Below are 15,481 nucleotides of genomic sequence, written 5' to 3' on the forward strand. Positions count from 1 at the left end.
TGGGAACCCTAGAAGGCTGCGTGCAAAAGGCTGTGCAGGAAACAGTCAGGCTTAGGAAACCATGAGCAAGTCTATGACATCATTAATGGCTCCCTTGCCAATTCTCAGGGGTCCCTCTAGTAGCTCTCAGGCAAGCACCAGTACCAATGACATTTAATCCAGGAGGAAAACTTGCCCAAGCTTACAAGGCCAGTAAGCAGAGGATGTGGGACTTGGGCTAGAGTTAGGCTCCAGAGCCCTATGAAGTCTCCCAGGTCTTAAAATCTGCAGTGGCCAAGCACGTGATCCTCTCATTCAAACCTCACAAGAACCAGTATGAACATCAGCACCATTTTCCAGGGGAGATAACCGAGGCCCAGAATGGTGATGCAATATACCTGAGGTCACAGGGCAATTAAGTGATGGAGGCAGGATTGAACCAAGGTCTGTGTCTGCCTAATAACATAGAACAGCAACCAGATATGAAGTAGTATACCCATTTCAAACTGTCCAGACCTCTTCAATGCCAACATTACAATTCCCGCCATTTTCCAGATGAGGACCCTTTTGAGGGCTTTACTTGCCCAGGTCCCACGGCCTGTAGGAAGTGGAAGTGGGACTCGATGCCACCTTCCTGTCCCCAAAGTGTAAGATTGAATAACTATCCTCATGCACATAGATCATCAAATTTAATCTCCAAGAAGCCAAACAAAGGGGGTATTATGGGTATGGCCAATTTCCAGGAGAGGAAACTGAGGCACAGAGGGGATGTCAGTTGTCAAGGCCACAAGGAGAACACATACATCCATTCACATCACAACCGCCCCAGGTCTGTGTTTATTACAACCCTTTCCCAGCAGACAGCAGTGCAGTGTCTTGTACCTCACGCCAATGCTCTATATTAGCTGAGAGCTTGACAGGAGGGAAACCTTTATCTAATTCACACCCAGGACCCTATGGGCTTATGATGGTCCAGTTGGAAGAGGTGGAGCCAAGATCTGAATTCACGATCAAGGGCAGGGGACTGGGGGTGGGAGTGGAGCCTTAGAGTCCAAATAGCTTTCCAAAGACCCGGCTGGCAGAGGAAGGTTTTTGTTCTGCAGGGGGACACCCAGTCCACCGTGCCTCTGGAGGTCACTTCTTCTTCTGCACATGGCCACAGTCATATTTGCCACGTACAATAGTGAGTTTGACGCCGGGCAAGTCCTGGGTGCGGCCACCCTGCACCAGGACAACATGGTGCTCCTGCAGGCTATGGCCCTCTCCAGGAATGAAGCAGACGACCTCCCGGCCTGTGCTGAGCCGCACCCGGCAGCACTTGCGGTTCGCCGAGTTGGGCTTCTTGGGCTTGCGGATGAATGTGCGCAGAACGACGCCCTTCAGCTGCGGCCGGCCCTCCGTGGGGCCCAGTTTCAGGGGTGGTCGCTTGGGAGGCCCCTGGCGGTGCATCTGGTTCAGGGTGGCCATGGGGCGAGTGGTCCGGAGCTGAGGGGCTAGAGCTAGGCCTGGGGTGACACAGCCGGGAGGGCGGGAGTTAGGATCCCAAGGAATAGATAATAACATTAGCTCAATTTTGGTGTTCCAGGCACTGTTCCTAGCATTTTACAAGGATGTATCTATTTAAATCTAGAGGTGTTTGCAGATAATAGCAATGAGAGCTAGTATTTATTGAGCAACCACTGTATATCATGTTCTATTGTAAGCATTTCACCTGAATTCACTCATTTTATTCTGCAAGGAAGGTATTTATTTCAATGCTGCTTAAAAATACCTACACTGCATAGAGTACTGTTCTGAACATTTTACACCTAGTCACCCATGCAATCCCCACAGCAACCCTGGGATGTATCACTGATTCCTCTCATACCCACATCCAACCCATCAGCAGATCCTGTCAGCTCAACCTTCAAACTGATGAGAATCCCTCCTCTTTATCCCTCTTCCCCTGCCCCCCATTCTGCCCCTGCTTTGTCCATCCTTGTCTCCTGCTGGATTATCTTCTCTTCCTCCTCACTGGTCTTTCTGCTCCTGCCCCTGCCTCCCAGTCTGTTCCCCACTTGTAATCAGAGGAGACCTGTGAGCCTCTAAGCACCATGCCCCTTCCCCGAGTCTTCCAGTGGCTCCATATCTTTCCAGTGGCTCCATATCAGAGGGCAAAGGACAAAGCCCACCAAAGCCCACCAGATTGGCTCCCTTCACCTCTCTAATAGCTTCCCAATTACCAACAACCTGTGTCCCCAAACACACCAACAGAAGGGAAACCAGTGGCTGCCAGGTAGTAAGCAAAACCAGAAAGGTGGGGTGGGGGAGGTGTAGATTTTTCAGGTAGAGCCAATAGGATCAGCTTACGGATTGGGCGTGGGGTACAAAAAAGATTCAAAGACAACTGGATTCTTTTTAACAAATATTCCTTAAGTAGCTATTGTGCCCTAGACCCAATAATGGGGACACAGTGAAGTCTGAGATGGCCTTCCTGGAGCTCAAAGTCCAGGGTTCTGTGGTGATGGCTCGATGCAACCATCCATCCATTCATCCATTCAACTCCTCCTTCTCCTCTCTCTCACTAGCATGGATGCCCTTTCAGCACCCAAACTTCTCACAATCTACCCCAATTCCAGGGCAGATCCTAGCCCCGTGGATCCTTCCCCATATCACCCTGTCTAGTTCCAGCAGCAACATTCCCTTCAAAGGGAATGAGACCTTCCGAGACCTTCCAAGAAGTCTCCTCCTTCCTAGTGATGTGCCTTTCGCCAAGACTCTTCGTCTCTCAGTGCCTCAGTTTCCTCACCTGTTTTGCAGACAGCATAATCATGTTCCCCTCCTGAGCACTCTCACTGTTCACAGGGCCACCATGAGATAACAGCCTGTAAGGCTAGCTGCAATTCCCAAAAGCAGGACCCATGCTCACCTTGCCCACCGCTATGATCCTAACAGAAGGTGCTTAATAAGGCTTTGCAGATTGAGTAAGCAAATAAAGTAACACACAAAAGGCATGGTTCACGAGAAGCACTTGATATTTGTGGAAGGAATAAATGCATAAATAAAGCAGCCCTCTCAGTGTCTGACACATACTAAGCGCTTGAAAAACATCAGCTGAAAGAAAGACCAAAGTGCCTTGCTTGGGTGTCTCATCAGCGAAAGTAATTAATACTTGCTTTGGAAATAAATGCTTGACCCAAACGCCTGACAACCACCTGATGCATAGTAGGCCTTCAAAACAATCATTTAACACCTTCCCACCTCTTGCCCTTGCAGCCTCAGCTCCGCCAAATCTATCCCTGATTTTAAATTCCTTATTCTCTCGGGGCTGCGGCAGAGGCGGTCAAGTTCCAGCGGGAATAACCCTCGTCTCTGCAGCCGAAGGCCTCCACTTACCACATCTCAGGAACGTATTAAGGCCACGGAGAAGTCCGGACCACGACATTCCGCCGCCTGCAGCTCCCTGTTTTAGGGAATGAGAGACTTAGGAGGAGGGCCAGGGTTCAAATTCTCCCCTTCCCGCTCTTAAAGCCTTCTGCTTAAATCTATGGAAGTTAATCGAAAGGTCTAACCACAGCCCTTCACGCTGCTAAGAGTAAATCCCTCCGTAAATTTAGCTTCGCTCGGAATAGGTTCCCGAGGATTCAATTTCCCCCGCCCGCATACAGGAGGGAAAGGGAATATCTGAAAGGTCCGAGGAGGTTTTGAAGACTTGACCTCACCGACCCCAACAGGGTCCGCAGACACGCGGAAACCCGCCTCCAGCCGCTTCCGTAGGTTAGCCGGCAGATATTAGCTAGTTTTGCCGCTGGCAGAAAGCGAAGGGGAGGGGCACATACAGATTGGTCAATGACACAGTCAATATCGGTCGACTTCCCTCTTTAAACTGAGGCACAGCGTGAAAGGCTTTCTCTAGGAAGGGTTCCGCCCCTCCCAGGGGCTGATTGGGTCGCCCCAAGGAGGACAGCTGCTTTGCAATTGGTCTCAACGCGGTGTGGGCGGGACGAAGGGTCCGTGACTGCTTTTCCTACTTCCAAGATGGCGGCATCCGTGGCGCGGCGCTTGTGGCCTTTGCTGGCTGGTCGGGGACTCCGGTCCCGGGACCGCTGCTTCTACGCACAGAACCCAAGCAGAAATTTCGCCACGGAGATACGGGACCGGAACCTCTTGTACGAGCACGCGCGCGACGGCTACAGCGCCCTTCCTCAGTTGGACGTAGAGCCTCTCTGCGCATGCCCAGAAGAGGCCGCGCGCTCCCTGGAGCTCCGCAAGGGGGAGCTGCGGCCCGCCGACCTATCCGCGATCGTGAGTGCGCTTGCGCCAGCTGGCGGTGTTCGGACCCGACCGCATTACCTTTTGTCTGTTACTCAGTAGTAGTAGGAGTAACTAGACTTGCAAGATGCTCTCCAGCAGGGGGCGGACTTACTTCACGAAGTTTAGTTCTTCCCAGAGTTTACCAGTTTGTGCTGGGCGGGTAACGCCCTGGGCGCTAAGGCCCTGCTGTATATATATGCTAAGGATGCCTTTTGTGTCCTGGACACCCATTAAGTACCTTTTTCACGTTGCGTGCTGAGCCCCTTCCTATGTGCCAGATCTTATACCAGGCTTACCCTAAGATCGCATAGGAGAATGGGAGATCGGGGTGGATCAGACGGGGAAGGGGAGGGGGGCATTTGAACAGTGAGGTAGAGTCTTCCACCCTGACACAAGTAGCAGGCAGTTGAATTGGGTGTATTTAATGACTGCATGATTCCATTGAGGGACATTTATGGAGCGCATACCATGTTCCAGGTATTGAGAATAAGGTGGTGAATGATAATAAAACAGCTAGCACTGATGCATCCTGCGTGCTGGGGGTGGCCGTGTTTCTAGACCCTGCTAGGAATGCTGAGGATGGTGGGAACCTCAAGTCCGCCCAGCCGTCTCCTGGGCTCCCCAACCTCCCTGTTTGAAGTACTTTACATATATATACTAGCCTCATTTAATTTTCACAACAACGTTAGGAGGTAGTGGCCATTATTTTCCCTATTTCGTCTAAGAAAAAACTAAGGCACAGAGAAGTTAACTTGCCCAAGATCACACAACTGGTAAGTGGCGGAACGGGCATTTGAGTCCATGCCGTCTGGTTCCAGAGTCTCCACCCTTAACCTAGCTGTGCTCTTTTGTGAGTTCACAGTCTAGTGAAAGAGACAAGATGTTTAACATACAGTTATAAATGTATAACCATCATCTCTGTTAAATGCTGTGAAGGAAAAGTAGATGACAGTCTGCGAGGACTTCTCAGAGGAGGTGGCACTAGGCAAAGGTCTGTGGAATGAGTGCAAGTTAGCCAGGGGAAATGGGAAGAAAAGTGTTCCAGCTGGAGGAACCAGCATGTACAAAAGCCTAGAGGTAGGATGAAATAATAGCATTTGGTGGACCTGTAGGTAATTTGGAATCCTACAACTTTTAGCTGGGTTTTTCAAACATTGCAGCCAAGGATAAGAAATACATTACACATCCTGCTCCAGGACCCTGCCCCCCCCCCCCCCCGCCACAATTAAAAGAAGTTTCATTGCTCCTTACCATGTATGATACATTATTTTTTATATATAGAATACGTTTTTATTTTTCTACTGCCTCTTTTTTTAAAATTTATTTTGTATTATCAAACCAAAACATACAAACATGAACATTCTGTGCATGGTGTACAATCAGTGGCTCACAGTATCATCACTTAGAAGTATATTCAATGCCATGATCATTTTTTAGAACATTTGCATCACTCCAGAAAAAAGGAATAAAAAGAAAAAACACACATGCTATACCCCTTACCCCTCTCTCTCATTGACCACCAGTATTTCCATCTACTCAGTAGTAATCTTTGTTCCCTATTTTTTCTATACCCCTTACCACTTTCTTTCATTGTTCACTAGTATTTCAGTCTACTCAATTTATTTTAACATTTGTTCCCCTTATTATTTATTTATTTTTAATCCATATTTTTTACTCATCTGTCAATATCGTAGCTAAAAGGAGCATCAGACACAAGGTTTTCACAATCACATGGTCACATTGCAAAAGCTATATCTTTATACATTCATCTTCAAGAAACATGGCTACTGGAACACAGCTCTACAGTTTCAGGCACTTCCCTCTAGCCTCTCTAATACACCTTAAACTAAAAAGGCAATATCTATAAAATGCGTTAAGAATAACCTCCAGGATAACCTCTCTACTCTGTTTGAAATCTCTCAGCCACTGACACTTTATTTTGTCTCATTTCTCTCTTCCCTGTTTTGGTCGAGAAGATTTTCTCAGTCTCTTCATGCTGAGTCCCAGCCCATTCTAGGATTTCTATCCCACCTTGCCAGGAAGGTTTACACCCCTAGGAGTCACGTGCCGCATAAAGAGGGGGAAGGCAGTGAGTTTGCTTGCTGTGTTGGCTGAGAGAGATTGGCCACATCTGAGCAACAATAGGCCTACTCTTAAGCCTAATTTTAAGTAGGCTCAGTCTATCCTTAGCAGGGATAAGTTTCATATGAACAAACCCCAAGACTGAGGGCTCAGCCTGTTGATTTGGTTGTCCCCACTGCTTGTGAGAATGTCAGGAATTTTCCAATGGGGAAGTTGAATTTTCCCCCTTTCTCGCCATTCCCCCAAGGGGATTTTGCAAATTCTTTTTTATTCACTGTTAAAATCACTCTGGGATTTATCAGGGCATCACTCTGGACAAACCTACACAATCTCATGCCCTATTCAAGGTTCCATGTACTTATGGTGTTCAGTTAAACTGTCCATATAAGTTATATTAGGAAATGCACTAGTCAAATTATAAATTTTGTACCAAATAAACATTTTTTGCTTTAGTCTCACACATAGGTTTAATATTTAAAATATGAATTACCATCTAATTTCAACACCCTGCAATATTGACATTCCTTTGTTCTTCCTCATGCAAAAACATTTTTTAATTTGTACATTTAGTCACTATTCGTGTATATTCTAGGCATTCCTAGATATACCGTCTCAGTTTTATTGCCTATCTTCCTTCTGGTTTCATTTGTGCCGCCAGCCCTCCTCCCTCTATCATTCTCACATTCAGCTTCATTCAGTGTTTTAACATAATTGTATTACAGTTTAGTAGTATTGTGCTGTCCATTTCTGAATTTTTTTTTGTTGCACAATCTGTATCCCTTCACCTCCAATTACCCAAAATCTACCCTATTTCTATCTCTTGATGGCCTCTGTTCTTAACTGAAATTCTCCAAGTTCATTCATTAATGTTAGTTCATATCAGTGAGACCATACAGTATTTGTCCATTTGTTTCTGGCTAATCTCACTCAGCATAATGTCCTCAAGGTCCATCTATGTTGTCATATGCTTTATGACTTTATTCTGTCTTACAGCTGCGTAATATCCCATCGTATGTATAAACCACAGCTTGTTTAACCACTCTTCTGTTGATGGACATTTGGGCTGTTTCCATCTCTTGGCAATTGTAAATAATGCTGCTGTAAACATTGGTGTGCAAATGTCCATTTGTGCCCTTGCCCTCATGTCCTCTGAACAGATACCTAGCAGTGGTGTTGCCAGATCATATGGTAATTCTATAATTTGCTTCCCGAGGAACTGCCAAACTGCCTTCCACAGCATGCCATTTTACATTCCCACCAACAGTGAATAAGTATGCCTCTTTCTCCACATCCTCTCTTGCACTTGTTGTTTTCTGTTTTATTGATAATGGCCATTCTGGTGGTTGTGAGATGGTATCTCATTGTGGTTTTAGTTTGCATTTCCCTAATAGCCAGGGAAGTTGAGCATCTTTTCATGTGCCTTTTAGCCATTTGTATTTCCTCACATTCTTTTTTTTTTAATTTGTATTTTCTACCTAATTTCATTTTTAAATGCTGATTTAGAGATCCTAAATTAATTTTATAACTCATTAATGGGTCGCATCCCATAGCCCAAAGCATAGTCTTAAAGAATATGCCTCTGACTTTGTAGGGCATGGTAAGGCATGGGATTTATTCCTGGGAACACTGGCAGCTGTGAATGGCTTAAGCAGGGAAAATTGTAAAAGTTGCTCTGTGGCTGGATCAGAGGGGTGAGTGTAGGCTGGGTGGCTAGGACAGGGGTCTTGGTGGGAAATGCAGGGCCCCAGGTGGGGCAGATTTGATAGATGTTCAAAATGGACAGCACAGGGTGCCTGCGTGGAGAGTGGAGCATCTTGGAGGAGTCCCCGGGCCCCAGATGGGGAGGTTGGAGTTCCTAAGGAGGATTAGGAGCCGCTCTGAAGGCTGGTGCTTTCCCACGAGTCACTTTTGGATATGCCAAGTGTCCAGGGGACCTCCAGGGAAGCTATCAAGTGGGTAACAAACCACCTGGGACCCACTCTCCCCTTGTGCTTTTCAGCCCACAACAACATTATTGTATCGAAAGGAAAACGGAAGCTAAAGGGAGCAAAGGGGTTTTCCGAAGTATCTAGGCTCACAGGGAGGGAATCCACAGCAATAGGTATCTTCAAGGAAATGAGCATTGGTCCGTGCCCGGCTCCCTCTCTGCCCTCCTTACTCCACTATGCTGTTGAATGTGGTTAGCTACTTGAACAGATCCGCAGTCTAGGAGGCTGTTTCACTCTCACATGGTATCGAGAAGTGCGTGGTTCAGGCTGGCAGGGCACTCTGCTCCGTGTTGTCTATTAGGGGCCCAGCTTCCTTTCATCTCCTTCTCTACAGCCCTGAGGAAGTTGTCCTCCTCCTCATTGTCAGTCACGGGAGTGAGGAAGAGAAAAGCCAAAACAGGGGCCTTATCTTCAAAGAGATGACCCAGGAGTCCCTCTTACCACTTCCACTCAGGTCCGATAGCTGGTCTTGGTCACGTGTGTACAAGTAACTGCAAGGCACCCTGGGAAACATGTCCTAATTCTGGGCAACTGTATGCCCAGCTAAACATCAGAGAGTTCTAGTACTGAAGACAAGTCAGGGAGAAGGGCTACAGGGGCACAACTAGGGGTCTCTGCTCCACCTCATGGCAGGTCCAGCTGGCCAGTGGGGCAAGGCTCCAGCAAGGAGTAGGGGGCAGCAGCTGCTTCACCATCCTCCCCTCCCACTTCTACCTCTAGATCTCGACATGGAAGGAGCTGAGGCAGCTGCGGGAGCAGATCCGGAACCTGGAGATGGAGAAGGGGGCAGTGGCTGAGGCAGTGAGAGCCCTGCTGGTGAGCAAGGGGGTTGGGGGGGTTGCAGCAGGGGTGCCCCTGGCCACAGGTAACAGGAAACCTAGTCTAAGGAACTTGAACAGCATGGACATTTATTACCTGGCATAGCAAGTCACCCAGGGCCAGGCAGCCCTAGGTTGATTGATTAGCAGCTCTCCAAGCATCTTCCACCCAGCTTCTTTCCTTCCTTACTCCGCTGTGCTGTTGAATGCAGTTAACTGCTGGAACTGACCCACAGGCTAGGAGGCTGTTTTGCTTTTGCACGTTATTGAGAAGTGATCTGCCCTCACTAGCCCCTCCCACAGTCCCATGATGACTATCAGGGTGCAGCAGCTCCTCATACAGCTCTGCGGAGGCAGGAAAGGGTGCTTTCCCTGGCTTAAGTGCCATTTCCAAGGGCATAGAGGCCTTTCCCGAAGCATCCAGCTGTGTCCTCATGGTTCATGAGCCCAGGCGACCCACCCTCAACTGCAATACCAGTCATCAGCCAGAGAGATGGAGTCAGGACCCTGAGTAGTTTAACCTTAAATTACTCAGGGTCCTGCTTTGGTTTGGACCCACTTTCCTGAGCTATAGGCTGCCATGGGAAAGGTAAACAGAGTCAAGTTCTATTAGGAAGGAGGAAGGAGGCTGATGGATTCTGGATTAGACAGCCAACAGCATCTGCCACAGAGGGCTGAAACACAGTCATGGAAATAACAGCTGACATTTAAAGAGCAATCACCGTGGGCCAGGCACCAGTCAAAGCCCTTTGCATACTCTAACCCTCACAATGACTTGGTTTCACCCAAGTAAATCACACAGCCAGGAAGTTGGAGAATTAGAATTTCCACTGAGCATCCCGACCACTTTTAGCCACTATGCTTGAAGGGTCCTTCCCACCACTAATTCTATCTTGCAGCAGCCGACTGGGCAGCTTTACATATAAGGTAACTGAGGCACAGAGTGGAGAGACCCAGCTGGGCACACACAGCCAGTCACTGGCACAGCAGGGAATTCAGACCCCCTCACCTTGCTTGATCTTTCACCTCTTTTTTTACCTCCTCCCACCTTAACTTCATCAACTTAATTATCCCCATTCATCTCTTTTCTACCAGGAAAGCCAGGACAAGAATCAAGTACAGCAGGTACTGTAGGGAGTTGCTATCCTGTCACTGGTGGGGGTGGGGGTGGGGGGTGGCAGAGAGGATACCCTATCAGTCATGATTCCTCAGTTGTAAGTCACAGGAAACACAACTCAAACAGGTTTAAGAAAAAAATGGATGTTATTGATTCATGAAACTGAAAATGTTAGCTTCAGGTACAGCTGGATCCAGGCCCTGGATCTCTTGGTTCTGCATTCCTCTCATTATCAGACCAGCTCTCTCCCCTTAAGAGTTCTGGGGTGAACCCCCGGCATAGCTGGGGGTTCAGGCACAAAGATGACCACTTCTGTGTTATATGCAGCCAGAGTCTTGGGGCTGATTCTCATTATTTTGACTTGGCCCTGTACTTGTCTCTAAGCACGTCATTGTGGCCAGAACAATGGAATGCTTCATTTGTCCTGTCCAAAGTCATGTCATCACAGACATGCCACAGGACATGAGGGGAGGTCCCCACAATTTAGGGTCCTGGGCCAAAAGAAGAAACAAACGTCCACCACAGATGTTCTACCATCAGGGATCCGGGTCAAACTGCTTGAGAGACTGCCCCATGCTTTCCTGGGCTGACCCTGCTTTCCCTGCCCTCAGGACCCAAAATATCAGGGACTGCTGGCACATGGCCGGGAGATCCGGAAGGAGCTCACGTCCCTGTACCCCAAGGAGGCCCAGCTGGAGGAGCAGTTCTACCTGTGGGCACTGAAGCTGCCCAACCACACCCACCCAGACGTGGTGAGTGCAGTGCTGTGTGGCAGGGGAGGCCAGGGGCCCTCCTGGTGCCACCTCCCCAATGACATCTGCTATTTCCCTGCAGCCTGTCGGGGACGAGAGCCAGGCCCGAGTGCTCCATGTGGTCGGAGAGAAGCCAGGTGGGCCACATCCCAGGGCCGGGAGCCAGCAGGCCTGTGACCCCAGGCTGGGGGTGGGGAGCGGGGGCTCTGGGGTCCTCATGCTGTGGAAAGCAGCTCCACCTTCCTGCCTTGGCTGGGCTCTGGCTGTCTTTCCTCTCTTCCTGTTTTCCTCATTCTTTGTCTCTGTTTCTACCTCCCTGACTCTGTTCCCTTTCTTTTTCACCCTCTTTCCGTTTCCCTTCTGTCTTCCTCTCCCACTTCTCTCCCTTTCTCTCTGCTTTCTCTTTCTGTTTTACTATCCTTTTTGTTTCTGTCCCTGTTCCCTGTCTCTCTCTCTTCCCCTCTTACCCTATTGCTTTTTACCCACATCCAGCTTTTTCCTTCCGACCCCGGGGCCACCTGCAAATTGGCGAGAAACTGGACATCATCCGTCAGAAGTGAGCTCCTCCCCCAGCCCTTCCGCCCACCACCCCACCACAGCAGCTGGGAGGCAGTTCCTGCCGCCTCGGGCTTGGCATGGGATGTGGAACTGCCAAATGAATATTTGATGCCCCAGCTCCACCTGGCATCTGGACCTCTAGGCCCGGGTGCTTGAGCCCCCCTCCCCACCCTGCCCCCCAGCCCTGGGTTCCTGTACCTGCCTGTCTGCATCTCTGTTTCCAGGCGCCTATCCCACGTGTCTGGCCACCGCTCCTATTACCTGCGTGGGGCTGGGGCCCTCCTGCAGCACGGCCTTGTCAACTTCACACTCAGCAAGCTCGTCCACCGGGTACGGGCCAGGATTCCCGGGCCGCCCGGAAGCAGTGGCACTGAAGCTGAGCTCAGAGAGCACAGGGATTGGGGGGTTACCTCATCCTCTCTAGTCACAGTTCTAGGGTTTTACGTTTAATGTTGACATATTTAATTCTATGGTAACTTTATGTGCACTTTAGAGATGGGGAAATTGGGGCCTGGAGAGAGGAGGTGGCTCCCCAAGATCTCACAGCTAGCACATGGAGCTGGTTCTAGAGCCTGCACTCATAGCCCTCAAAACCATTGTTCTACCTCGCCTGTCTGCCACACATTGATTGCGTGGAGCCTCATGGGCCATGTCGGGGGTGCACACGTTTCCTGAGGGCACTGGGGAGCCATGGGTGGCTTTAAGCATGGGAGGGACATGGTCAGATCTGTACTTCAGAAGTATACCTCCAGCTACCCGATGTGAGATGAGCTGAGCGGAGGGTTGGAGGAAACGAGGGAGGGTGCAGCAGAGAGGGCTACAGTGACAGGGACACTGAGTTCCTAGGGCCCAGCTCCAAATCCACTACTCAGGCCTTCCCCAGTTTCCCCTGAGGTAGAATAGACTTTGGAATCAGTGGGGAGCTATTGCCTTACTCCATGGTGTTCCTCCTTCAGGCCTGAGCTTGGGGTCTGGTGGGGGCCCCAGTTCTGCCCCTCACCCCATCCTCTCCCCCTTCACAGGGCTTCACCCCCATGACGGTACCAGACCTTCTCCGAGGAGCTGTGTTTGTGAGTGAGGCCCTTCTCCCCATACCCAGCTGTGTGCCAGGCCCCTGGACCCAGCAGAGAGACCAGTCTGCCTCCCCAGAAGAGACCATCCTGGCTGTGGGTTGAGGGGGCCAGGGCTGTAACAGGGAGGCCAGGGCAATTCCAGATGTTCCCAGGGGAGAGGTGAGGATTGTGACTGCAAAAGGCAGAAAGCCAATGTTACCCATCGCCTGACCCCTGGCCTGACATCCTCCCTAGGAAGGCTGTGGGATGACTCCAAATGCCAAACCATCCCAGATTTACAATATCGACCCCTCCCGCTTTGAAGACCTCAACCTGGCTGGGACGGCAGAGGTGGGCCTTGCAGGTGAGCACTGCTTGGGTGGCAAGGGTACCTTCTGTGTCTCCAGAGAAGGGATCACGGGTAGACAGGTGGAAACTACCTGCCCATGACAGCCTCCCACGCCAACATGTACAGTTGGGTAGGTTGCTGACTGCATAATAGTACAGCAGCAGTCAGTCATGTGCCTTGACGTGGAGTGGCATCTGCCAGAGCAGATCCCGTTTCAAATTCTCACCAAGGTATTCTGTGAACTGGTGGCAGGCCTGACTGACCCTGCCCTGTCACCTTCTCCTTTCAGGCTACTTCATGGACCACGCTGTGGCCTTCAAGGATCTGCCAATCAGGTGACCCCCAATTGCTTAAGACCCTGTCCCCACCTGTGACAGTCTCTCTCCATTCCTGACCTCAACTGCTGCCTCCCAGGATGGTATGTTCCAGTACTTGTTACCGGGCCGAGACAGACACAGGGAAGGAGCCATGGGGGCTGTATCGAGTGCACCACTTCACCAAGGTTGGTGTAACCTGGGACTGAGGTGGAGGGTCACCCCAATAGCCCAGGCCTCCTGACACTTGTGCCCCCTGCCCTGTCCTAGGTGGAGATGTTCGGGGTGACAGGCCCTGGGCTGGAGCAGAGCTCGCAGCTGCTGGAGGAGTTCCTGTCCCTTCAGATGGAGATCTTGACCGAGCTGGGCTTGCACTTCCGGTGCGGAGAAGGGGCAGGCACTGAGGAAGACAGCAGAGGGGCGGGGGTGAGCGGGCAGGGCATGGGCAGGCACTACCTGAGTGAGCCTAGTCCTTTACCCCTATATTGAACCTCACCATCCCCTCTCCCCCTTTGCCTTTTGTCCTGTATTAGGATTATGTACAGGGTATCTAGATCTGTATTTGTGATCTTGTATGGGATTTAGGATGATAACAAGTATAAGCAGTGCAGTCCCCTTCCCTCTTGCTGCTCACCATCGCTAGGTGTTGCTTTTACACGTGCAGTCCAAGATGGCAAGTCTCTGTCCAGTGAGAAAGGGGGGTGGGAAAAGAGAGGACCCTCCCTTTCTCTTTAAGGGGAGCCCCCAGATGTTATAACCCCCAGTTTCTCTCCCCTGTCAACCACAGCTCACTTTCAAGAGAGGCTGGGAAATGTGGACTTTTATCTGCATGATCCATTACAAAAACCTGGGTAGTGCTGTCACTGCAGAAGGGGAGAATGGAGTCCGTCATTGCCTTTTCCATCTTCTCCTTGCACCACCTTCTCCATCACCTCTTCCTCCTGCTTCACCACTTCTTCTTTGCCATTATTCTTTTCTCCTTTTCCACTTCATTTGCCTCTTTTATCGCTGCCTTCTCTCCCATCCCCTCTGTTTCTTCTCGTTCTCTGTCCCCCTCCTTCACCTTTGCCCTGACCACCACCATACCATCTCCTGGGCTGCAGGGTCCTGGACATGCCCACCCAGGAGCTGGGCCTCCCCGCCTACCGCAAGTTTGATATTGAGGCCTGGATGCCAGGCCGTGGCCGCTTTGGAGAGGTGAGTCGCCCTCCCTCCAGCAGGAATGCAGGATGGGGAGAGAGGACATGACTGTCCTACAAGCTGAGCCTCTGACCACCCCTCTCCCCACCCTAGGTGACTAGTGCTTCCAACTGCACAGACTTCCAGAGCCGCCGCCTTCACATCATGTTCCAGAAGGAGGCTGGGGAGCTGCAGTTTGCCCACACGGTGAGGGCCCATCCCTCCTGTCCCTCCCCAGAGGCCTCGCTCCCCAAGGCCCACACCACATCAGCACGTGGTTTCTGAGCACTCTCCTTTCCAGGTGAACGCCACGGCCTGTGCTGTCCCTCGCCTCATCATTGCCCTCCTGGAAAGCAATCAGCAAAAGGTATGGGGGACAGCGGATCCCACCCAGAGAGGTAGAGGGGGTGGGGAGGGCTGGCACAGGGCCATGCTCTGAGCCCTGCTCTGTCCCCAGGATGGCTCGGTCCTTGTGCCCCCTGCCCTCCAGCCCTACCTCGGCACCGACCGGATCACGATCCCAGACCATGTGCCTCTCCAGTACATTGGTCCCAACCAGCCCCAGAAGTCCAAGTTCCCAGGCCAGGCTGGCTTGGGTTGAAAACCCATTCATATCAGCCCGTGGGGTTGTCACGGCCTTCTGGAGCTCAAGAGACCCTGGACACTTGGGATTTGTGTTCCTGGGCCCATCCTGATATCTGCATTCCTCATGTCTGCACCACGCCTGGGCCCCTGAATTTCAAGAACCAACTCACATACTTCTCTACTCCAACCTCAGAACTGGTCAGTGACCCTGTAGTCACCGGGGCTCCCAGCCTGCACTGGGCGGCAGGCTGTCAGAGAACTTGAAGGCTCTGGGGATGGGGAGCTTTCCTTCTTCCCTTCCTCTTGCCCCAGCAGTGCTGAGTGGAAAGTCCCCAATAAATTGTCAGACCACAGGGCTTGGTGGCTCCATGAATGAGGAAGATGTTCCTGGCCGGCCTTTGGGGAGGTGCTGGGT

General features: G+C 50.7%; 2 protein-coding genes across 8 annotated transcripts; one reads left to right on the forward strand and one right to left on the reverse strand.

Annotated features, from left to right (window-relative positions):
• Positions 1 to 653: 653 nt before the first annotated feature.
• Positions 654 to 4,192, reverse strand: MRPS12 (mitochondrial ribosomal protein S12). Of its 4 annotated transcripts, none has more exons than XM_077131951.1 (3): positions 3,990 to 4,192; positions 3,355 to 3,421; positions 654 to 1,484 (listed from the first exon to the last, which is right to left on the reverse strand). In XM_077131951.1, exons 2-3 carry the CDS (start codon positions 3,401 to 3,403, stop codon positions 1,114 to 1,116), a joined length of 420 nt encoding a protein of 139 aa, XP_076988066.1. In that variant the 5' UTR covers positions 3,404 to 3,421; positions 3,990 to 4,192; the 3' UTR covers positions 654 to 1,113. The 4 variants fall into 4 exon arrangements, with proteins under 4 accessions (XP_076988066.1, XP_076988063.1, XP_076988064.1 ...); XM_077131948.1 differs by lacking the exon at positions 3,990 to 4,192 and adding an exon at positions 3,685 to 3,983; XM_077131949.1 differs by lacking the exon at positions 3,990 to 4,192 and adding an exon at positions 3,681 to 3,983.
• On the forward strand, positions 3,929 to 15,422 carry SARS2 (seryl-tRNA synthetase 2, mitochondrial). 4 transcript variants are annotated; one of them, XM_077131932.1, is made up of 17 exons: positions 3,929 to 4,263; positions 9,063 to 9,158; positions 10,256 to 10,285; positions 10,459 to 10,542; positions 10,961 to 11,029; positions 11,112 to 11,166; positions 11,522 to 11,585; positions 11,812 to 11,917; positions 12,610 to 12,657; positions 12,895 to 13,003; positions 13,278 to 13,323; positions 13,403 to 13,490; positions 13,573 to 13,682; positions 14,406 to 14,499; positions 14,596 to 14,688; positions 14,783 to 14,848; positions 14,939 to 15,422. In XM_077131932.1, the coding sequence occupies exons 1-17, from the start codon at positions 3,997 to 3,999 to the stop codon at positions 15,080 to 15,082; spliced, it is 1,569 nt and encodes a 522-aa protein (XP_076988047.1). In that variant the 5' UTR covers positions 3,929 to 3,996; the 3' UTR covers positions 15,083 to 15,422. The 4 variants fall into 4 exon arrangements, with proteins under 4 accessions (XP_076988047.1, XP_076988045.1, XP_076988046.1 ...); XM_077131929.1 differs by lacking the exon at positions 10,459 to 10,542 and having other exon boundaries at positions 3,931 to 4,263; positions 10,889 to 11,029; XM_077131930.1 differs by lacking the exons at positions 10,256 to 10,285; positions 10,459 to 10,542 and having other exon boundaries at positions 3,930 to 4,263; positions 10,889 to 11,029.
• Positions 15,423 to 15,481: the final 59 nt, after the last annotated feature.

The sequence above is a fragment of the Tamandua tetradactyla genome, chromosome 16 (genome assembly GCF_023851605.1).
Source record: "Tamandua tetradactyla isolate mTamTet1 chromosome 16, mTamTet1.pri, whole genome shotgun sequence".
In the NCBI taxonomy this organism is placed as follows: domain Eukaryota; kingdom Metazoa; phylum Chordata; class Mammalia; order Pilosa; family Myrmecophagidae; genus Tamandua; species Tamandua tetradactyla.

Excerpts from the sequence above, each read along its gene's own strand:
- SARS2 (XM_077131932.1), top strand. The coding sequence starts at position 3,997 with ATGGCGGCATCCGTGGCGCGGCGCTTGTGGCCTTTGCTGGCTGGTCGG. Across the intron at positions 10,286-10,458 it reads ACAAGAATCAAGTACAGCAG|GTACAGCTGGATCCAGGCCC; the intron begins GTACTGTAGGGA and ends TGTTAGCTTCAG. Across the intron at positions 10,543-10,960 it reads CTCCCCTTAAGAGTTCTGGG|GAGGCCCAGCTGGAGGAGCA; the intron begins GTGAACCCCCGG and ends CTGTACCCCAAG.
- MRPS12 (XM_077131951.1), bottom strand. The coding sequence starts at position 3,403 with ATGTCGTGGTCCGGACTTCTCCGTGGCCTTAATACGTTCCTGAGATGT. Across the intron at positions 1,485-3,354 it reads TAATACGTTCCTGAGATGTG|GCCTAGCTCTAGCCCCTCAG; the intron begins GTAAGTGGAGGC and ends GTGTCACCCCAG.